Raw genomic sequence first — 18892 nt, 5'->3', positions numbered from 1 at the left:
CGTGTTGTTGTATTGATAATTTCTCGTAGATTTTAACTCTCATTTATTTTGTAAAATAAATCGTGTAATTATGATGCTTTTTACAAATTTACAAATTCAGAAAATGCCTTCTAATATATCTCAAGATCGCACGAAAAGTCAGAAACATTTCCTATTACACGAACGGTGTTGGTTTACGCACAATCGTGTCATCATAGTACTAAAAACTCCCGCAAACAACACCGAACGGTCTTCGACATAATACCTGCAATAGAAGTACACTCAAAGATTGTTCTCAAATTTCCTAAATCATTCGTTCTATAAACATTTCTTAAATGATTGAAGCAGGTGCTGTATTTACAACTCTCAATCGGAGTGATATAGAAGGCAACAACCAACCTCTATACATTCATTATTAATCGGTACTCGTTTTGTTCCAGGGGGTAGCATCCTTATACTTTTCGCAGCATAACAGTTTTCATACACAAGCGTCTGCTATATGAAAAAAGGTGAGATTCGATTTTTACACTATTTTTATTTTGTCGTAAATCTTCGCAGAAATATATGTTGACTCAACCATATGAAAATTTACTTTCAGCAAACTAAGACGAGATGGCATGATTGCTTCAATCAAAAACTCCTGTCCTAATTGTCCTTAGGAATTTTATTACGATAGAAATGCTGGCAGGTAATATCAAATACAAGCGAAAGTCCCTCATCCACATCTCCCGCCTTGTTATAACTTCCCACAAGCATCCCCCCGGCATGTTCTTATTCTTTCCGTCATAGTCTGCCAAGTAGCAGTCTGGTATCAAAAACATAAAGGTATTAAAGATAAAATCCGTCACGTTCTCGTTGATTTCATCCGCCACTACATTTTTATCCCGCAGAAGACAACTGTAAAATGCACATCATGGAACTGAGTATACAGTGTTTGCTGAGATTTACTACGATATTCTATTTATCAAGTGAGTTAACTTCTAGTTACGATTGGACTGCACATACAGTCTTTATACCTAGCCTTTATATCTAGCATCTATTTCACAATCACAATATCTTAGTGTTACTACCGCAATCAGAAATCGTTGAAGGTAGAAGGTTAGGCCGTACATTAAACTCTGTTAGTTTTCAATGTAAGGTTGCCATGCTACATGTAAAACAAGTTTTCAAATGATAAACTGCTTTATAATGTTTCTCCTGCCTTTCCTGCCGCTTTGAAGAATTAAACTCTCTGCAGCAATGAGCTCTTCTGCTATTCATTAATGTTCTCGTTGATTGAATATATTTTCAAGTGCTGTCATAAAACATTTCAACTTTCATAATGGTGTATAAACCACTCATGTTTTGATTTTAACACAAAATAAATCGTAAATTTTAAAGTAATTTATAGCTGTAGGTTCCAAATATCAGTGTTTCTGCAACTGCATGCTTCCAAGTCTACTTTAGTAAATGGTTTAACGATCCTTATTCGACCCACTGGAAAAAGAGTGGTGCAACTTATCACAAATAGTACCAGAAAGAATGGAGTTTTTCCCCTGAAATTTTTTGTTTCCATTTTCAGCAAGAGCTTGATATAATGGGTCTTGAAAGCATCTTCAAGGCAAGATGTCCGCTTTCTCGAAATCATCTTGTTTTTTATTTTGCTAAGGGAAAGGCACACTTTAAAAAGAGTGTCATTACAATCTCGAGATAAAGAATGTGAATAAACATGGTAGGCAGATCCTAAACAAAAGAACAAAAATCAATCCAATGTCATGTAAACAAACAGTTTAATCAAAGCATGATAATCAAAATAAAAAATTAATTTCATTTGCTTTTCATTTCGATATCATTGGACGAGTTTCCATATTATTGGCTTGTTCGTTGTCTTTTGCGTTGGTTCTGCTCTCTGCCAAAATCCTTTCAAGATTGCCTCAGTGTTTCAAACCTATTCAACTTAATTGTATGCTGTATACAGTAAGGACAGTCTGACAATAACAGATATTACATTGGATGAACACTTAATAGTTCATTAATTATTGTTATGTAATAACACTAATATAGTGTTGGTATTCAACCAATTTTAGATCTGGCCTATTCACTTCAAGACGAAAAGCACCTTCTTGAGACTTTGCTGACAAACTATTCAAATCATGTGCGTCCTGTAGAGCATGAAAGTACGAAGAAACCAACAAAGATCGCGGTAACAATCAGGCTTTTACAGATTTTTGAACTGGTGAGTAATAAGAGTTACGTCATTTAAGTAATTTAAGCAGCATTTTGGTGACTGAATAAGATTTATGTTTGTTAAAATGTTTGTTGCGATATGCTTTGATCAGCTGGTAAGAGCAAATCTCAACATCTCTCTTTCAAATATGAAATTTTTATTTCTTTTTTCCTCTTCGCTTTTATTTTTTTATTTTACTACTTCCCTTATTCTGGAAAATCTAATCCTTCTTTTAGGTGCGCCTTTAAGCACCGTACCACCACTTGTTTGATGATCTGAAATTTAACATTTTTTATAAAAAAGTGCTAATTTTATCACAGCACTAGCTTGTCTGATAAGGCTTCAGTCTGAGCCACATTGTATCAGTAATGTTTTGCAACAAAAGTCATTCTTTTGGGTGCAATAAAAATATTTTTATTTACAAAAGTTTTCCATGAAGTATCATTGAATAACTTTAACTCGTCGTCGGTTCAGGTGAACGTGGCATGATGTTTCCTTAGAAGTAGCCTGTTCATGACTGCTCAAAGCCTAGAAAAAGCTTCTATTGGTATCAATGCTTCCTCTTCATTTGCCATCTCAGCGTTGTGGCCGTGTAAATCCAGATAAGATCTATTAGGGCATTACTGAGTTGTGTATGTCTGGTTCAGAAATCTACAATCTCTGCCAAAACTCCTTGGAACACCTACGTATTTTGCTAATTTTTTGCTTTTTTCGTATATTTCCCGTGTTTCTTATAGACAAACCCCACTCCCCCCTAAAACAATGTTGCTTACAATGCAGTTTATCACGGCGATCGGTAGATCCAAGAGTTTTGGCAGTGATTGTATATTCTAATAGCAAAGCGCTTGAGGCAATGTATACTTAACTTCAATGGGAATAATCTTCTTTTGCTGAGAAGTGCTTAAAAAATTTCAAAGACAGTTAACACGTTTTCTTTTATTAAAAACCGTCTGCTATAACATAATATGATAAACGTAAATCTCTAAAGAGCTCTAGAACATCCTGCCGCACAAGAAGCAATCCCAAAAGATTTCCCAGTGACAAAAGCGAGGAAGAGTTTTAACTTCGCTAAGCCCTTTAGCATGCTACCTCGAAAAGACCTGTTGATAAACTTTCTTGAACTTAGTCATTTCTGCGTTGATAAGGAATGTTAATGCTTTCCTGTTTCGTCGATAAAGCTTTGTGCGAATTCCTTTTAATGCATTACCTGCAGGCTACCAACTATTGTTGAATCTAATAGCTTATTCATGGATCGTTTCTTCTTCGTCTTTTAGGAAGAGAAGAGTCAGATTCTCACTTCAAGCGTTTTTTTACTTCAGGTATTTGGGTTCTTTCTGTCAGTTAAAATAAACATAATCTCAAAGTAAATATAGTCACTCTTTCTACTTGACGCTGACAAGCAGCAATGTTCCTTTTTGTATGTTATTGATTGTACAGTCTCTTTAATTGACTTTAGTTCCATTTTGAATTTGGTCACACTTTGATTAACTTTTACTTTTTCCAGTATCAAATTCCATGCAATAGCAGCTTTGTATGGAAATTACTTCCTACCAATTTCTGTTTTAGGACGACCTACCAGCAATCGGAGCGAGTTTCTCAGATTGCAATTCGGTTGTTCCTTTTCAATAGGAGTATTTATTTCGGGAATTCCCAAATCGTAAAATGTAATATGGGACAGAATGAGTAGTCTTTTAGTATACATATATTTCAATGATTGCCAACCGACATAACTTAGAATGTCATGTTTCTTTACTCTTTTTGGAATGTTATGGATCATTGTAGCGGCTCTAATGTAAATTGTCTCCAAGTGATTCCCAGGTAGCAATACCATATGTTGCACACGGTATTACTGTCTTAAAGTGGATGGTTTCCAAGGCTTCCTTAGACAAGAATTTCAAATGTCTAAGCCTTTTTATCTTTTATTTGTCGCTTGCAACTTTCTTTAATTTGTGGTTTCCAAGATAGCTTACTATCTATCCTTACACCGAGACAGTCTGAGAATTTTTTGTAATCTATTCCTTTATTTCCAAAAGTTATTGGCTGAAGTGGACCCATGAAATTCTTTCCATTTGATATCACTGCTTCTGTTTTGCCCTCATGAACTGTAATTTGTTTAAAATAGCAACACTTGTAAACTTCGCTCATGACATCTTGTAGTGCGATGCACACTGCATCAACACTAGATCCAAACATAAAAATCGTTATGTCATCAGCGAACATATAAAGTTCACCGTTTACTACATTGTTTGAAAAATCATTCACATACAAGCTATAAAGGTTTTTTGTGAACAAAGCAAAACAGGCAACTGCTGAAAATTGAGACACAAATATGAGAACTAAGGCTGAGCAATATTTTTAAAATATCCTTAAAAAATTGAAGATTCTGAGCTTGAGCATTCTTATGAACAATATCCTTGAAAAAATGTTTAGACAACCATCCACACGTTATTGCAATAGTAAAGCTATACCGTCTTATTGAAGAAATCTAGGAACTGTCGTGGTATCGTTGAACAAATAAATAATCTGTTGCTAGGATCTGGTATTCTTATATCTGATATTTTTAACACGTTTCTAGCGATCGTTGACGTCCCATATTTTTACCCAAAACAGAGCGCCTCCGTCAATGTGCTACCATCACATATACTCGCTGCTGTTTCTGTAGATCTCTGAGCCAAGAAAACACGAGGGTCATGTATTGAAAGACAGGGAAGAAAGGCCACTGAAAACTAAAAGCTGAGCATTCAACGCCAATACCTTGCTTCGCTTAATTTGTGTCTAGCGGATGGTTTCGAGTAAATTATCCTGAAAAACGATGAATTTTTTGCTGGACTTTGGTTTTGATCTCCCTGCTGTAGCTTTAAACTCTGAGGCGGTTCTTATCGATTTCTAAACAGCATTTGACCCTGAAAAAGAACCGTCTGAACTTGCAAAATCTCCTCCTTTTCCCTAGACCATTGCAGATTACATCTTCGGCTTTTTGGGTTATAAAAAATATATTTACATAAATTGGGATAATTTTACTTGCCCTAAATGAAAACTTGGCTGATTTTTTGTAGAAATGGAAGGACCATCGCCTGAAATGGAACATGACGCAAGTTGGAAATGTTTCACAGATTTTGCTGAGCCCATCAAAAATATGGACGCCAGATATTGTTGTTATGAATAAGTGAGTCTTTCTAAGAATATGCGTTCATTTTTGACATCAAAACGCTCTTCGCGTATTGTAATTTTCATAGGAAAAAGACTTTCACTGAAGGATCAATTAGCAAAATCGATATAGATTTTACCAAATCGGTTTTTGGCACAGCAAATATTTGAAGATGGCACGAAATATCGGAAACATAGCATACTAAAGAACTTTTCGTCAAGTATTTCCGAGATTACACATGTTGGATAGTGACTAACAGTAAACAGAAAATTCATTTCCAGGTGTGGATGTTTATTCTTTGAATAGTGTTGGACGAATAGTACTGCAGTATGCTATAATTCCGCTACTTTGTGCCTACTCCAAACAATGAATTATCCATACATAAAGTAGTCACGATTTTAATGATAATTTTCATGTTGATCATCGCAAATATTGTGAAGGAGAAAGATAGAAAGTTGGTCTGCATATCTTGATGGATATGCCTAATGCTATACGGCTTTGCTGATGTGTGGTATAAATGATGATAATGATTTATTTATAAGATGGAACTTGACATTTTTCCAAACTTCCTAAAGATAATCGGATAATCGGATAAACTGAGATTAATTTCGAGTTTGTCAGAATCTGTGACAGTCATTCAAAAAAGGGCTCTTCATAAGGAAAACAATTTTGATTCAATCCGAGTGACAAATCACTCCAAGAAAATCTCGTACACCTTTTGTGAAAATCCTATTGTTTTATCTAAAAATACCCAGAAATCCTTTTGTTTTAGGGAAAATCTCGTACGCTATTTGCAAGAGTGAATTGCCCCTTGATTCAATCTGTGCTTTATTCTTGGTACTATATGAGGCTTGGATATCAAGTTGACACAATGTCTTCTTTTGCGTTGTCATTTTACATGTTTAACGGAAACGCGAAAATATTCATTATCCCAACCTCTTCTTTCAACGATAATATTGATTTGATTCTTAGCGCTGTAAGTGAGTACAGTGGAAGGAGAGTCGGAATGTCCGCACCAGTTCATGTTAGTCCTGATGGGGAAATCATATGGTACAGCAACTTTATCATAAAGACTTATTGCAAAATGAAAGTCAGATACTTTCCATTTGATGAACAGTTTTGCCCCATCAAGCTCTCCTCTTGGTCTCACAACGAAACCGAGGTTGTTCTTAGATATGATGAAGGAGTCTCCAATTTATTGCAGAATTATTCTGGTTTGTAGTTTTGTACAAATAGTACTTGATTTTTTTTAACGCAAAATTTTTATCGACAGCAAATGATTGCAAGTAATGGTTTGCGATGTAATCAAAAGTTTTGTAAAGATTTAGACATTTCAACAATCTAGATGACCTATTAAGATTTGTCTTATTACAGTAGGTTGTTAACGAATTTAGAGTGCTTGAAATACCTGACTTGGTATCTAATCAAAATATCGAGAAACTACTTATTCACAAACGTCTTCCATTTGTTACTGGAATACCTCCAATCTACCAAATCATTCAGACATAGAGGTTGGATGAGCCCTAACTTGGCTAATGAAGTAGAGGAACGGGTGTATTATCACATCGAAGATGAAGCTGTCGTACGTGAAAATACAGCTGCAATTACAGCTACGTGCGGTAAAGCCTTCAAAAAAGAAATCGGCAATACAATCAAACGATAGAAGCCCGAAAAAAATACCCAGTTACCTGAAGAAACAATGTGTTTCCACTCCGCGTGCTTTTCAGCAGCCCTTAAAAAATTGCAAACTGCAAAAAATATTCTGGTAAAAACCGACCCTACTACTCCTATGACCCACCCTACCATGATTTTTGGTTATAAAATACTTACAGTATTTATGCCAACAATAAATTGCTGCTAATTGTATTTTCTGAACCATCTCAATTTTAGCCTAAAAAACATTTAAATTATGAAAACTTGATGTAGATAATTTTTTCTAAATTTTGAAAAAAGTTTTTATTAAACGACTAAAATATGAAAATATGTTTGACGAAAGCAAATAGTATAACGGGTAAAAACTCAAAATTTTATCCACTGAGAAAACATTTAAGCTTGCAAAGTTTCGACGACAAAGACGGCATCTGAAGAATTTAACATGTTTAAAGATAGTTTTATTACCTCCAAGTCACAAGATATAGAGTTCCGCAATGTCGACGTCACAAAAACTATTTTTAGAATTTTTTCAATTTTGATCATTAACCCAAAAACATTTTGAAAAACCTCTAAATGTGCAAAGTAAGTTAAAGGTGTTACAAATTGTCTGAGATATGGCCACATTAGCGGAGGCTCTTTCCCCAACAAACCACTGTAATTAAGTTTATGGAGCTTCCAAATTAACAGTAAGCAACATTGGCCTTATATTTCTTTAGCTGTATCAAACCAAATGTTCAACTAACACATAACTGATTTTAATATTGAGGGGTAATTTATGCTATTCTTTCTGATGACGTGGTCAAAATAAGGAAGCTCTAAAATCAAAATTTGTATGATGTCATGCTTAGGTAGTCTATGGTTTTTTAAGGTTCGAAATTTTCATAGTTTTCCGAACGTACGTAGCTCTTTCGGGTGGCGTACGATATCGAATCGGCCATCATTACAGTAGCCAGTAAAGTCACATTAATATCTGTTTGTTATTTCACATTGAATTTACCAAAATATGTTTTATGACAAATTTGAAGATAGCACAAAGATAGCACATGCTGACACATAGCATAATAAAGTAATTGTCTTCCGACACTTCACAGAGTATAAATGTCGTATTGTTACTTAAGGTGATCCAAATGCGGATCGATATTATCGCGAGAGGAAGAATGGCACGTTTGATTGATAGCAATCAGTTCTAACTTTGTGGTACCTACCAAAAGTATTTTTGGTAATATTCTCCTTTTCTTTTTCAGAAAATAGCGCCTGGTCTCTCGACAAGATCTTCTTAAGACAGGAGAATACTTCATTGGCCTTCATTAATCCAAGAACCCCTAAAACGTTGCTGAATTATATCATCAAACTAAGGCGCAAGTCTTTCTATTACTTTGTCTATCTGTTTTCTCCTTGTCTCCTTTCCTCTATACTCATGATCATGATCTTTGTACTACCACCAGACTGTGGTGAGAGAATGGTTGTCGGAATAACATCGATGCTTGCTCTCACCGTTTTCTTTTTACTTGCTGCTAAGAATATTCCAGAAACATCTGAGGATGTCCCACTAATGGGGCGGTAAGTATGTTTAATGCTTTCTATAAGTCACTGTTATCGATATAAGTAACAACACAGTGCAGCAATTTTTATCCTGCGTTGCAGAAATAAAAGTGACGTCATATTTTTCTGGCTACGAACGGCACTTAACGGGCTGTTTTATAAAAAGTTAAAGAATAGCTTTGAGCACTATGTGCACCGTTCAATTATTGTATCATGAAAACGTGTCAGGAGCTTGCAATTCAACAAAGAAATAAAAAAGGAGAAAACCTAATTCAGTTCGAAGTAAGGGGTTGCGAATTGTCTGGCCTCTAAAAGCTCTCATAGGACTTCCTATTCTGAAGAAACCTTTCTTTACCAAGAGAAAAAGAATAAAAAATGCCTGATGAATAATGATAATATACCATATGGTTATCCTGTATATATCTATATATGCATATATTTACAGGATAACCTTTTTAGTGAAGGTTTACTGCTATCACCAACGGCCCTGTTAAATCAAGAGTTCTTTTTTGTTAGTACTAATCAATTTGAACGATAAAAACATCAAAGAGATGATGCATTCTCGGTCACCTATGCTATTATATATTATTTGCTCAGTAAAAGGTGAGCTTCATGGATTTTCCTTAAGTAGACGGGTGAGAAATCTATCTGTCTAATATTCATTTCATCGACATTTAGAACTTCCGGCGGCCACTAGCATCTTTAACAACCCTGAAGTATCATCATGTGTAGTTGCACATAATTAACGATAACCCATCTGATTTAGTTGCGCCGCTTTCATAAAACGCATTGCTCAGATTTTGCTTCGCAGCATTTGAAGTGGTTATGATTTCAACCCATCAACCAGATTTCTTTTTGTAATGGCTGAAGAAGCAATCAGCAAATATAATATTTACTTTGCACTTACAGAAATTAAAAAGGGTAATTGTGGATTTTCTTGCACGAGTATTCATTTCAACAAGATGGAATTTTTGTCGTTTTTCTCTGTTGTTGCGTAATAGGACACGGGAAATGTAAAATAGCCTATGTATACCGCCTACAATTTTTCTTTTGTTCTTTTCTAGATACTATTCAATAACTTTGGTTACGATGTCGATATCTCTTTTCTGCACATCCATTGTTCTTCGTTTCCACCATTCGTCTTCAAAGGTACCAAAATGGATAAAGGCAAGTCAGATTCTGTCTCAGTTCTATTAGGGTCAACTTCAAAAACGAAACTGTGTGGTTGAAAAAAAGTCATCACAAAGCTAGGTAGTTGAGAAGACACCGTGTACTTTTCCGTTACGTTTCTTACAATTCAGGTTTGTAATAGAGAGCTCGCTATCACTGAAATTGTTGCTAAAATTAAAAGGTCAGTTTTCATTCACCTATGTACAGAAGGTGTATATAAGCATTATTATCCAGTGACTGGTGTCTAGCTTGGTAAGCCAAGTTAAACCCAAAGAATCACATCTGGCTTAACAGATATCTCAACGTCAGCCCGCATACCAATATCTCTTTACTTATTCGTTATGCAAACTCTCAATTCCAAAGTCAACAACAGTTAAACTCTTCTCTGGATCTCTCGTAACGGAACCCAGGCGAAAAACAAGCGGATCTCCCCACTTGGTTGATTAACGAAACAAACTGATCTTTGGGCCTAATCAGTAGATGGAATTGGCAGTAACTAGCCCTGAAAACTATTTGTTCGTTGTGGCATTGCCACTTCTTCTTATGTATTTTTCTTTCCATTCTTGTATTCTAGAAATAGTTCAAATAGCATACATCGATACATATTCGAATATCTTCCAACCAGCAAGGGTCGTCTCTTCGGATCTTCTTTCACCGTATATCTTGAAACTTGCATCTTCTCTCCAAATGCCATACCCCTCGAGCTAAGGCTTCTCTAGCCTCTAAGTTCTTGCTTTCATTGATGTCTCATAATTCACAGGTTGCTTTTATGATTTTTGCACTCTACATAGCCAGAACAATTTACTCATGATCACCTAATATTTCAGTTATCAACAATCTAATTTTCACCTAGTTATTTTTGCTCTTCATTCTTTAGTCTTCTCTTGATTAAATTTCAAGGATCCAACTGAGTCCCTTTGTCACGATTCTATACAGCTCGTTTGGGGTATTTTAATGGGTATATCTTAAAGAAAAAGGCAATGATGCTTCCAATTTCATTTCGAATTTTCAATAGAATCTGTACAGGTGAAGAACCCCTGCTTTCACACCAACCCATCGCTCTCCCACTCTTCCCATTTTTAAAAAGCTCAAACCTCTCAGACTTCAAGAAATTTTTCAGCTGAGACTATCAACATTTGTTTTTGAATCTATTAGCAAGAAAACTCCCTATTGCTTTCATGATTACTTTCTTTCAATGCAAATATTCACCAACACTCTGCTCGACAATCTATTCGCGGTGATTTGTTTTTGACTCATAGAAACAGTTTTCACTATGGCCTGAAGTCTTGTAGATATTTGGAGGCAAGAATGTAGAATTACCAACAAGTAGAAATTAGAAATTCTCCTTCAAAACAATCCTTAAGAAAAATCTTAAAATATTTTTACAAAACAACATAATAATCAATGATGGTTTTTCAGCTTAGTCCGTACATAGTTGGTATTTTTCTGTAGATGATTAAAAACACAATACAGGCAATTTCTTACTTTTGGCCCTACAAATTAGGCTAAACAGGGCTAATTTGTTGGGGAGATCTGTCGACTAGAATCTTGACCGTGTTTGTCAAGGAGCCTGGTTTGGCAAAAAGTTGTCGATACAGCGCAGCCGCACTAGGAATTCAGTTGACGGCCATGATTTTTGTTGTTGTGTTGCTATCCAATACACCGATTGAGCCTAATTCCTCTTCGCATAAACAAATTTCAATCATAAAATGTCAGGGAATGAAATATCCAAATCTATGGAAACGCATATTGTTTGGCCAAAGTGTCTTTGATGCAGGGGCGGATCTAGAAAATATTCTGACTGTCGCACACAAGGGTGTGGTCGGAAATATCATTCGTGACCACACCCCTTGGTTTTTAAGGATATTCGCCCCCTTCTCATTTGAGCAGTCGACACGCACATTAAATTGGCTTTTATTCAGAACGTGGCCAAACTGTTGTTTATTCCTTATCTGAGTTTTCAATTGATACTACAGAATCATTTGTGTTGTTTCTTAGCCAAGCGTAAAGCAAGAAAGCGTATTAACGGTTTTCCTTTCATAGTCAGGCAAAAATTCGAGTCGTCTTTTTCGATTTGTTTATAGTATACGATGACAAACCAGGCCACGCGAAAAAATAAAAAAACATCATTGCAATGAATTTTCAGAACTAACCAAATAGAACAAATTTACACAAATATTCATAAAACCTGCATTAATAACTAATATTATTTAATAGCTAAACCAAATCAGCGTGTAAACATGTATTTTACTCCGAAGAAACCCCTTCGAATTCAGGGGAATACCCAAACAAGTAAACATTACCCGGAAATATCTGAAAGCTGATAAAGAACTGAAAATCCACATTGAAAAGATTCACTTTGAAAGTTTTGTCTAAGTGAAAATTTTCTCTGCCAACGTCCTGAACATTATTTCTTCGCCAGAGCCAAATCGCAGGTATCGCCCACTGATTATCACCCCAGTCCAGTGCATTTATTGACATTAGTAGGCCCTCGATCCATGGAGGAGGTAATGAACATCGAAACTTGAAAACATCCCGTGTCGAATGTTACTCTGAAAATCTAGCGACCTTTGTCTTCCAAATTACCAGGTTTAACGTATTCGTTTTACATGTAGCCAGCCGACTCCATAACACAAAATTCCTTTTCTCCAGTGAAAAACTTGCCCATGCCAGGCATAAATAAGCTCAAAACTGCACAATACACGCAATGAGGACGGATTAATCTTAGCCCAGTGGTGCGACCTTACTAAAAAACATACTGTGCACCGAAGTTCGCACTATCTAGCAATTTGATTGGCTAAATATTTTGAAACAAAAGCTGTGCGAATCGGTGCGAACGTGCTACTAATCATACTGTGCACCGAAATACCCTAATCTAACTACATTGGTACCCTGTTGTTTTTTAGTCAGGATGCTTTGAGATTTGAATCAGATTGAATCAAGATCGAGATAGAATTAGAGATTGTGTTTAAGATTTTGCTTCTGTTTATGGCCAGGTTTAAATCATGCATGATTCAGACCTTGGATCTTCCTGCTCCTGCACGGTGTTCAGTTGTCAAATATAACTGAAGCATAATTCCCGAGTAAATAGAATCAAAACACAAATTTGCCAATAAGCGAAAAAGTTGTTGTTCAGCAAAAACCTCTCTCGAGACAGATTCTTAGTATAATTTTAAAAGTTTGACTGTCGCATGTGCGAACGGTGCGAACGTCTAGATCCGCCCCTGCTTTGATGTGTCCATCAAGATGAAAGTGCGGACGAATTTAGGAGTAGTGGCGTGCCAACACAGTTTATTGATTGTTGACACTACTTCAAATCAGAAGATATCTTTCTTGAAAGTTGCTCTTCATATTTCAATGGCTATGCTATTATGAAGTAGAAACCGAGCAGACTGGCAAACGGATATTGTTGAATGATTTGCCACAACGCGTGTCTGTGTTGCAGTCTAACTTGCCAGCCCACAGAAATATAAAGAAGAACGAATGTTGAACGAATGTTACATAAACAACGATTGTTGGCCGGTGATGTGGAGTGAAGTTTAATCCCTGAAATAATTTTGGCGCGAATGGCGCAGCTCCAAATTCCCCTTTGCACAGGAGGCAAATCCGACGATTTGATTGGCTGATAGCAAGCAACACCAAAACCTACTTGCCATGCGCATTATCGACAACTTTTTAGCTAGTCGTTGATAGGCCAAGATTCTTTTGTTTCCAAACAAAGGTTTTTAGACTTCCTCTTCCCAAAAATAATTCACATTGCCAAGTAAGAAATTTGCCCAACAAAAAATAAACTGGTCTGTAAGGAAGGAGCTGAACCACATGAAATCTCTCTTAAATTTAACAAGGTGGACTGAGTCTCCCGAGCAACCCACCATTAGCCCCCTTTTTCATACGCACTACTGTGAAGATGTACAGCAAAAGATAAATTGAATGCTTTTATCATCAAAGGGTTCAAATTGGCTTTCTTTAATGCTCTAATCTTACAGTTCATATTGTAAATTGCTATTTTATCACAAGTCACTTTTATACTGAACACCTGGATTACAGACAAGGACTGTCTGATTCTGACGGAAGGCAGGGAAGCAGTCCTTGGTCACGCAACTTAATCATAATCCTATTTTGTAGTCGACATATTTTTCTGTATTTTCATAAAGTTTTGACATATTCGATATCTGAAAATTTTTAATCCATTTAAGATGTCTATGAATGTGGGTTTCTTCATCTGTTAGGCAATGTCACAAGCTTTCAGACAATGTCAGTATCAGACAAAGCCATTTTGCTACACCAAAACCTTTAAAGTTATCAACACGAAATACCTATGGAGTAATTAAACCAGAAATTTCACAATAAAAAAGATTTGGAAATTTCATTTCAATATAGGAACTTCTGATTTGAAACTGGAGCGTGATTTCAGTAAAACGATAAAACTGAACTTGAAGAAAAAATGAATACGGAACTGCACTTTTGCAATTAGCTGTCAGGATGATAAAGACATTTTTCGTTTTGAAATTAGCGTGCTTTGAAAGGCTGTAGCTTTCTTGTAAATAGCAGTATAAAGTTATGGATAAATGACATTCTACGTGAAGTTTTTCATTTATAATTTTTTGCCGGTTTAAACTCAATAAAAGCTAAATTTTTGACAATCAAATTTGTTGTAAACTTTATAAACTTGAAGGCTAATTCTATAGGAATACATTGCTATTCATTTTACAGGTTTATATCCTGCGGCGTTTAGCCTATCTTGTGAGAATTAAAACCCCTCAAAACTCGAAGCCATCGATGAACGACGATAAAGGTTTGTGATTAGGTCTCTGCCATGTTGCTTGTTATGTTTCTTCATACATGAAAAATTATACTGTATAACATTATTTGATGAATGGAACTACTTGGGTTTTAATTTAAAAAGAATCGATTCTCTAATTCACTAGTTTTGAGTTGACAAAAAGTTTATGCAAAGTGTATCTTCGCCTTTTTCATTAAAATCTGCACGAACCTCAGTATCTTGCACGTAGTACTTAAGGCAATCGACAGATAATTAAATGGCTTTAGCCACCTGTCAATCAAACGTAGGCCGATCAGCTAATGTGTGGATGATATTGCGCTTATTGGTTGGCTAAATTTGATTGACATATGGCTTAGATCACTTTAGTGTCTGTCGATCGTCTTTCATGACTCTACCTGACATTATTTTACCTTACGCATTCATAACAAAGACTTTCAGTCTATCTGTCCAATCATTATTGACAATACGAAGTAGTAAAACTAGTCAAGCACAAGACGACAAAGCCTTTTTGTAAACTAACTATGACATTTGACGCTTTCCTATAATAGTTACGTAAAAGCCTTCTCTCTTTCAAACCTCCCCTCTTTTAAGCCCCCTTTATTAAGCCCCTTTTATGAAGCAAAGCTTTAAAGTAAGCATCCCTCTCTATTAAAAACCCCTCTTTAGCCACTGAAGTCAAATAATGAAAACATGTGCGTTGAATAGGTCTCTTGGCTGCTGGGTGATGATAAGATTATGTGCATTAAATACGGTCCATGTAAGAATTCACTTATGAGCTTTGGAAGTCAAGAGGATACTAATGTTGATCCTTTCGATGGAATCCCAGCGGACGAAATTTGTTTGGAAGATTTCTCAGGGTTATAAATTGATCCTGATGGTTTTAATAAAAATGTGGACATTATAATTGATTTACTGTAGTAGACCTTCGAAGCTGCTAGCAAAGTTTTATGCGAACAATTGTGTGCTATTTTTATAACAAATGTTGGATAAGAACATTTTTAAAACTTTTTACTTTGAATTATCAATAACCCTTTCATCTAATTAGCCCCTTCTTTCAAGCCCCCCTCTAGGTCTGAAAAAATGAATTACCCCCAAGGGCTTAATAAAGCATTCACTGTAAAGTAAGCCACAATACTGTAGCCTCTATGCTTTTCAAATTTTGTCTGTTGCTTCTCTATTCAGAGGTCCTTCGCGTAAGACTCACTAATCAAGAAAATAAACAATAACTGCTTAATTTTGTTCCGTCATATTGTACATTGAATTGTTATTACTTTTCTCTTGAATTCATACATACATACCTACAACTGTTTGCTTATTTGAATGGGTATATTCTTTTTGGAATAACCTGATTTTGAAAATCTGATTTCATAACCTGAATTTGATTGCTTGATTGGAAAACCTAATTTTGATAGCCTGATTTTAATAGATAGTTTTGAAAACCGATTTCGATTGTCTAATTTTGATAGCCAGATTTGTAAACCTGATATCGAAAGCCGTATTTTGATTTTGAAATTTTGACATATTGATAATTTTGAAAGCCTGATTTAAAAACTTGATATCAAAAGCCTGATTTCAATTGCCTTTATTTTGATAGCCTGATTTCGATAGCATAATTTTGATAGCTTTATTCTGAAAACCTAATCTTCCTTTTTAGAAGACTTTAACCAGTATAAAATGAAAGGTCGCACAGTTCCATTTCATGGAGAGGATAGTGGTCTCGTTTTGATGGCAGAGCAATTGATTGAAGATGCTGAGTCTGAGGCAGTGAGTGATGAATGGAAACTAGCTGCTAAAGTTATTAATCGATTTTTTCTGTGGCTGTATATTGCAGCTATAGTCTTGAGTATTGGAGGAATCTTTATTCAGGTTCCTGGCTTTATTGTCGATATTCAAGAAACGGTACCGGACTATGCAACTTAGTTCGCGGGGTCAAGTTATTGAGATTTTCAGGAACAAATGTCACCGATTGTTCATTTGATGTAAAAAGCCGTCTTCATAACAGTTTCATGTGTAAAATTCAATCTCAGATCTTCTAGGTTTATGTTTAATAATGACCTGACAAGTAAGCCACTTCCTCCCGAAACCAGATATTCGGTTTAACAATATAAGCACAAATAAGTTTGCTACTTCTGATACATCAATAACAAATATCAACGTGAAGATTTTATTCTTTGAAATCTAGTTCCAGTCTAGTCGAATTTAGAAAACAGCCGGAGGATAAATCTTGCTGCTTGAATAAATCGAAGATACGAATAATTTGCAAGCATAAATATATGAATAAGAGTTATTGTGACAATATGTTTATTTTATATGTAATAAGCATCAATTGTTAATCACTAGTTCATTTTTATCAATAAAGACAAAATTAACTTTCTGATTTTATTTTTATTTTGCCACTTTGAAGAAGAAAATTCATCTATATTAAAGCGGGTTAATGTAAAGCAAGTAAAAGTCAAAAGTTAAGAATAAATTACTTTGTGCCCCAAGAAGAAATGTGTAATAATTTTTATTCAAATGTTCTGTGGAAAAGAATGCAATATGGATGAAATGTTTCTATTTGAACATTCTCTTGGGTTGGAGGCTGGTTTGAGGTGCTTGTATGCGAGCCAGAGTCCCTACTCTCGATAGCATAGCGGTCAAATCTTTGATTGGCTGAGAGCTCTGTTCGCTACCATGTTCTAAGCCTATCAGCACACAGGATTCTCACAACAAAATCGCTTCGGAGCTAGAATTAGGCCCATTTTCACCATTTCAGCGTGTTTTTACCACATTGTCTACAAAAAACATTGCTCGCCTCTACAGAGCGAATTTCCACCTTATTTTTTGTCCAGTTCATCATCATGCGTTGCAGCGAACAGAGCTCTCAGCCAATCAAAGATTTCACCGCTATGCTACTCTCGATGCAAACCAGGTTGTGGGTATCAGAAATTACGTTTTTGCTGAAACAGTGCTTGGTGACTTTATTCACTGATATTTAAAAATATTTCACACTTTATCCCTTATCTGCCTCTATACTGCCCCTTTCAGATCTGGCAATAGGGTTGTATGGTAATTAGTAGCTGGCATGTTTTCATGGTTCACCATGACGAATTACATTCTGCTCCACCAAGCCTCACGGCAAGACGAAACAGTACTAAAATAAACTTTTTAGCTGTCTGATTAGACAACTAGTTAAAATTTAATAAATTTGATAATATTCTTAGTATTGAATTTCACGGTAGAAGCATCATCCCTTAAAATGCAAGTCGCTCATTCAATTCTCCAGACGAGTGTAAAAAGACCAGACATAACCGGAATAGAAAATACAATCTCAAGGTTTCATTGACTTGATCCAATCCAATTACAATCCCACCGAAAAATAGAGTCTAAAGACTCCACAGACAAAGTGGTTGATTTAATTTGGCATAAAAGTTTCAAGCTTTTTTGGGTTGCAGATTTGATATTTTCAACAAAGCAAGACATTAGAAATGTAGTTCAGAGTCTTGATAACTTAAAGTCCAATTCATTTGTAAGTGGTTTGTTGAAAATAATTGATAAATGAAATATAGTCAGTGCAGTCAGGATATAAGCCAACCAGGAAAAAGTTCAATTTTGCCTTTGTCTTAGTGAGCCAGATACAGCATTTGGAACAACAGTGTGGTTTCGAATAAGCTTACTTGTGCAATGATCTCTAGAGGACCACGACAACACATTTAGTAGAAAAATGACTTTCGTACGCCCATAGGACAAAAAGTAACTTGTAGACACCTCAAGGTAGGGAGGCTAACCATTTTCGTCGAAAGTAGAATCTGAAAGGCGAACACTTTGTATCTCATTGTATTTTTTCCTGCAAACTTTGGTTGGTATCTCAGGCTTCTTGATGGCCTCTTTTTACAGGAACCAAATGTTATGATTAAATAGTGCGTAAGCTGCCTACTGCCTTCTTTGAATATGTGAGAGATCGATCGTCCAATTGTCCCTATAGTTTAGATATCTTTGGAGAAGATCGAAGATGGCAAAACATTGCCTTGTTTAAAACGGAGAATTATGCAGGAGCAGTTTCTAATATGTAACCCTAGACTTTTCGTTTTTTCCCTTTACTTTCTTTTGAGTTGGTAAACGTATTCTACTAGCTACACTAAAGCTAATTAAAACCAACTAGATATATTAACAATAATCATGTTTAACAACGCAACAAAAATAGATGAATGACTAACAAGATACATCAATGTAAAGTAGGTTTCCTGTCATTTTATATAGCCTACTTGTCCTATAAATGGTTTAAACATGAGCAAGAAATCGCAGACATGCTTTGATTCTTGCTTTAAAGTTTTTATATTTGAGCTTGAGGTTATTTCTGTGGGAATTGAATCCCATACTCTTTGACATCAGTATGATACAGTGTCTAATCCGTATGCTATAGTGTTTGGTT

The 18892-nt window shown here is 35.6% G+C and overlaps 1 protein-coding gene and 1 long non-coding RNA gene across 3 annotated transcripts in view; one reads left to right on the top strand and one right to left on the bottom strand.

The window, feature by feature from the left end:
• Positions 1–18892, bottom strand: part of LOC135689590 (uncharacterized) — a 47726-nt gene that overhangs the window by 3884 nt on the left and 24950 nt on the right. The gene's annotated exons all lie outside the window — the stretch shown is intronic.
• LOC135689584 (acetylcholine receptor subunit alpha) lies at positions 751–18264 on the top strand. Of its 2 annotated transcripts, none has more exons than XM_089116277.1 (9): positions 751–947; positions 2046–2194; positions 3460–3504; positions 5242–5351; positions 6306–6547; positions 8231–8546; positions 9593–9695; positions 14412–14493; positions 16139–18264. In XM_089116277.1, the coding sequence occupies exons 1-9, from the start codon at positions 884–886 to the stop codon at positions 16399–16401; spliced, it is 1374 nt and encodes a 457-aa protein (XP_088972403.1). In that variant the 5' UTR covers positions 751–883; the 3' UTR covers positions 16402–18264. The 2 variants fall into 2 exon arrangements, with proteins under 2 accessions (XP_088972403.1, XP_065062940.2); XM_065206868.2 differs by having other exon boundaries at positions 752–947; positions 16136–18262.

This window comes from Rhopilema esculentum, chromosome 5 (assembly GCF_057945365.1).
Source record: "Rhopilema esculentum isolate cy_ngs chromosome 5, ASM5794536v1, whole genome shotgun sequence".
Classification (NCBI taxonomy): domain Eukaryota; kingdom Metazoa; phylum Cnidaria; class Scyphozoa; order Rhizostomeae; family Rhizostomatidae; genus Rhopilema; species Rhopilema esculentum.
This window is presented reverse-complemented; position numbering and strand designations above follow the sequence as displayed.

Coding starts and splice junctions, on each gene's coding strand:
- LOC135689584 (XM_065206868.2), top strand. CDS start 884: ATGCACATCATGGAACTGAGTATACAGTGTTTGCTGAGATTTACTACG. Junction 9,696..14,411: donor AGGTACCAAAATGGATAAAG/GCAAGTCAGATT, acceptor TTCATTTTACAG/GTTTATATCCTGCGGCGTTT. Junction 14,494..16,135: donor ATCGATGAACGACGATAAAG/GTTTGTGATTAG, acceptor CTTCCTTTTTAG/AAGACTTTAACCAGTATAAA.